Below are 5030 nucleotides of genomic sequence, written 5' to 3'. Positions count from 1 at the left end.
ATATATATATAGATATGTTCATTTTTTACATTTTCATGGAGAGAGGAAACACAGCTGGTGGGGAAGCTTTTTAAAGCAGCGAGTAATTTTTTGTTTCCTCCCTATTTTGCATAATAATTATCCCACTTGTGACTAATGTCTGTTTTCATGTTGGTATGGAATATTTTTACACACATTAAGGAGAACATTGACATGAATTACTTCTGCCTTTGGCGCTGGGTAGAACAATCTGTCGTTGTCTCTGCTCCGTTGTTCTCCTTCAACAAGGAAACAATTTTTATCACGTTGTTTTGATTCATCACAAACAGAAAATTACATCATCCCTGTGTTTACAGCTCTACCGTTGGTAAAATAGTCTTATCTTCAGACACAGGCCGGCTCTCTCTGCTCTCCTTTCTGCTCCATTTCTCCAGGTCAGAAATCGACGTTAGGCTGTGGCGCTTCTGTCAACTTGAATAAAACTGATGCTTCTGTGGTTCAGCAAGATTTGCATGTCTCGGCTGCTCCACTTCAAACTATAATCCCAGTTTCCTCCTTTAGGTGTCCAGTCCTGCCCAGTGGTGTCGTGGGATGCCTCGCTCTACCCAGAAGCCCTTGCTGCAGGCCCGTTCACTGTGAGCTTAACGTGGAGGGAGTACCAGAACTCTCTGACACAGAGATGTTGGCACAGACACGTCCGGCCCAAACCCGACTCCGGCTGCTCCACAATCCATCACTGCGAATGGAGCAAAGTAGCTCTGTTTGACTTCCTGCTGCAGGTACCAGAAGCTGTTGGAGAAATGAAACCGCACAAACAAACGTGATGAACTGCACATCTGTGTGTGTGTGTGTGTGTGTGCACAAAACTACAGCAGCAGTTTGTCTCCCAAAGCTCATTAAATAACTTAAATTCCAAAACGATTGATGGATGACTTTTAAAAACTTTTGGATGCGTGTCCTCCGCAGAATTTTCCAACAGCTGTTTTCACAAAGAAGTCATTTAAATACAGCCCCATGACTTGTCGTCTGACCGAATGATGTCATTTCCTGTTTGGGAGGCCTCATTGGATCACATGTTGGCACTGGGTTTACATTCTTTTATTCATCTTCAATACAAAATGCACAAATAGTAGAGTTTAGATATTTTAAAAGTTCACTCAATATCTGCATCTTTTAGATTAATTATCAAGTTATATGTTCAAGATTTTAAACTAAACTAAAATGTTCAAGTTTGATAAATAACTTTTGGAAACTGTGATTTGTTTGAGCACAACACTGTGTTCTAAACATTAGTACTTGTTTTTAAAGGACTTTCATGCATTTTTCTTTGACTAAACTGAATTCTCATTTTCTGTGTGGGTTGACTCTGACTCAGAGAGCAAATTATTTTATGAATATTTTAATAACAAGACAGCAAGCTCAGCAGAATTAAAGTACCTGGTGTGTTATCTGGGCAGAGAATGAATGATAAAGGAACCTGGTGGTGGAATAGTGAAGTGCAGGAAGCTGTTCAAAGAAAGAGGTTAGCCAAGAAGAAATATGACAGAGAGAGGACTGAAGAGAGGAGACAGGAATATAAGGAGATGGGACGTAGAGCAAAGAGGGAGGTAGCTATGGTAAAGCAGAAGGTGTATGATGAGTTGTATGGGAGACTGGACACTAAAGAGGGTGAGAAGGACTTGTACTGATTGGTGAGACAGAGGGATCAGGCTGGAGAGTATATGCAGCCAGTTAGGGTTGTTAAACATAGGAATGGCAACGTTCTAACAAGTGAGGAGAGTGTGAGGGGAAGATGGAAGGAGTACTTTGAGGAGCTAATGGATGAAGAGAATGAAAGAGAAAGAAGAGTAGAGGTCATTCATTCAACCTTTATTTCTACAGGTAAATCCCATTGAGCCTCGAGGACTCATTTACAAGAGAGACCTGATTTCAACAAAGAATGATGACAACATGACAACAGCGACAACAATAAACAGTTGTAAAAAGTCATACTACAGTTTTTTTTTTTTTTTTTTACAAATAGGATGGCTAAAAGAAAAAGGTAACAAAACAAAAAAAAAAACAGCTAGATTCTAAGGCGAATGTAGAAAACTAAAAACAGAAATAGAAACTTTGGACCAGGAAGTGGGGAAGATGAGTGAAGGTAAAGTCCAGAAAGCTCTGAAAAGAATGAAGAAGGGGAAGGCAGTAGGACATGATGACCAGTGGAAGTTTGGAAATGTCTTGGAGAGATGGCAGTGAGGTTTGTGACTCAAATATTTAATGGCATGTTTGAAGGGGAGAAACTGCCTGAGGAATGGAGAAGAAGTGTGCTGGTGGCCATTTTTAAGGACTGGAGACCTGTCCACGTGTCCCCTGCCTCTCCCACAGTAACTGCTGGATATGGGCACCAGTGACCCCACAACCTGAAAAGAAAGAAGCGGGTAAACGTAATGGATGGATGGATGTTGACCAATCTCTCTCGTTCCATTTATTCCAGGGATGCCTATCACCCGCCGCCTTTGATGTCAGACACTTTGGCTCTGTTCTGAATCTGCACTTGCTGATAAATAAACTGTCTGATTCAGTTGGTGCAGGCTCTGAAGTAAACACTTGTATGCTTTAAGGATGTGTGGCTGGATTAGATGAATTAGTTTTGTCTCTCTTGAAGATTGCTCATCCATCCATGTTGCTGCAGGTAGTTTTCCAGTTGCCTGTGAGTGCTTTGAACGTTCTCTCTGAACCCTTGAAGCAGCATCAAAGATTTTGCTCATCCTGTTTGTGATCACACCGTCTGAAATGTACATTGCATGACTTTTCATTTAGTGTAAACAAGGTTCGTAATGTAATTCTCTGTTTTAATTCCTTGTGGAGGCAGCAGGTGTTGAGCAGCATGAGGTGCTGCGTGTTACATTGAAAAATGTCCCCTCAGTTTTTATTCCCCTCTGCAATGGGGCGGTTAACTGAAGTTGAATTTGCCAGAGAGGAACTCAGACCAACCAACTGGAGATGTTTACTGTTTTTATACAAAAACTTTTAATTTGATTAACGCAACTATTATTTTTCCTGCAAAGGAGAGCTAGAGAAAATAGTTTTTAAGGTGCTTGTGTGAGATCGAGCACTGAATAAATCTGAGCTGTCTCCTCAGATTCACAACCGCCTGGATCAGAGCTGCTGTGGATTCAGGCCCCGGCAGGAGGACGTGTGCACTGAGGTGGGTCAGCAGGCTTCTTGTGAAGACCCGGACAGTCTAAAACTGGCAAACATCGTCCATAGGAGGCATGACCTCGGGCACCTGGTGTTCACAAACAACAAGGGATACTTTGACCGCAATGAGGACAACTTGGACTTCCGGCTGCTGGAAGGAATCAAGGAGTAAGTTTAAAACATTGATCATAAAACAAATACCGACAGTTTCTATTCATTAGCCACAAAAAGGCCAATCGTTCCTTGAAGGAATATACAACCGGCCACTGTGCATGCTACAGTTTGAACTAGATCTTAAGTTGAGCATCATGATGGCCTTTATGTCCAAACCTCAAAGAATCTTTGATCCATTACATGCGACGTTGTGAGACGACTATCAGCTGGTGACAACACTCCTCAGAATCCATAAAATTACCTGTTAGAGACGTGTTGCTTTGGCTAATGACAGCCGTGGCAGCCATCTTGAAATGGGTTGGCTCCGGTTGTTAATGAGTTGCAGTTGTACAAGAAGTGATTACTTTCTTAAAGTATCACGGTATTCTGTAAGTGGTTCAACAGATGTGCTATCAGGCAGCGAGGGTTGATTTCAGCAGATACTGTCAAAGTGTGGAGCCAGAAATGTTGCACAAAGTGTGTTATAGTGTTTGAGAAGGTTGTGTTGCTGTGGCAGCCATCTTCAACTGGGCTGAGTCCATGTGGATGTTCTTCCAGTCATCATTTTTTGAGAATGGCGTTCAAATCTGTCGACTGGTTTACAACACATTTTCAGTTCAATTCAGTTTATTCAGTTAATTTATAAAGTTCCAAGTCACAACAGACGTCGTCTTTATATTTATTATAATGTAATAGTTTGCTAAAACTGCTGTAGCCAGAGCCATTTGAAGAACTTGGATGCTTCTTAAATGTCAGAAAATGCCAACGACATCTCAAAGCTGAGCTGGAGTTTTAATTAAACGACTGTTTGCTTAAAATAATTAGACTTTAATTAGAAGCTGAGAACCACAGATATGTCATGTTAAAAAGAACAAGGTCAATATTTAGTTTAAATAATACACACAAATGAAAGTGAATAGTGTTTGAATTGTTCAATATATGTTTTTATTGCCGTTAACTTTATCTGTACAGAGTTCAAGTTAAGTTGCTTTTGTTAACTCTCGTCCCCGATACATGAAGGGTCAGCAGTTTTGACAGATGGTAAACAACTGTTATCTTTTAATGGGTTTAAAAGTAAATTGGTCAAAACATGAGTAATCTGTTTGTTTCCACCTGAGATGATCAGCATTTGTGGTGCAGGTGTCTGATTTCCAATGTGGCTGTAAATGTGCTTTTTTTTTTTTTTAATTAAGGTTTCCAGAGCAGGCGGTGTCTGTGCTGCAGAGCAGGAAGCTGAGGCAGAAACTTCTCCAGTCGCTGTTCCTGGATCAGTTTTACTGGGAAAGCCAGGGTGGCCGATCCGGCATCGACAAACTGATTGATGTGATCGAGAAACGAGCGGAGGTTCTCCTAACCTACATCATCGCCCACGGGGTCAAAGTCATCGCAATGAATGATTGATGAATTACTAATGAATGACGGATGAATGGCTGATGAATGACTGCTGAATGACTGCTGAATGACTGAAGAATGACGGATGAATGACTGACGAATGACTGATGAATGACTGACGAATGACTGATGAATGACTGATGAATGACTGATGAATGACTGCTGAATGACTGCTGAATGACTGAAGAATGACGGATGAATGACTGACGAATGACTGATGAATGACTGACGAATGACTGATGAATGACTGATGAATGACTGATGAATGACTGATGAATGACTGCTGAATGACTGCTGAATGACTGAAGAATGACGGATGA

At 41.2% G+C, this 5030-nt stretch overlaps 1 protein-coding gene across 1 annotated transcript in view; it reads left to right on the top strand.

Moving 5' to 3' along the window:
* gask1b (golgi associated kinase 1B) overlaps positions 1-4719 on the top strand; it is a 7205-nt gene extending 2486 nt beyond the window's left edge. The window contains exons 2-4 of the mRNA XM_037675588.1: positions 541-758; positions 3107-3333; positions 4512-4719. Coding sequence (XP_037531516.1) covers positions 541-758; positions 3107-3333; positions 4512-4719 — 653 coding nt within the window. The remainder of the gene's footprint in view (positions 1-540; positions 759-3106; positions 3334-4511) is intronic.
* Positions 4720-5030: the final 311 nt, after the last annotated feature.

Source organism: Nematolebias whitei, chromosome 4 (assembly GCF_014905685.2).
Source record: "Nematolebias whitei isolate Nwh7 chromosome 4, NemWhi1, whole genome shotgun sequence".
Taxonomy (NCBI): Eukaryota; Metazoa; Chordata; class Actinopteri; order Cyprinodontiformes; family Rivulidae; genus Nematolebias; species Nematolebias whitei.
Note: the sequence above shows the minus strand (reverse complement) of the source record. Positions and strands in the feature narration are given on the sequence as shown.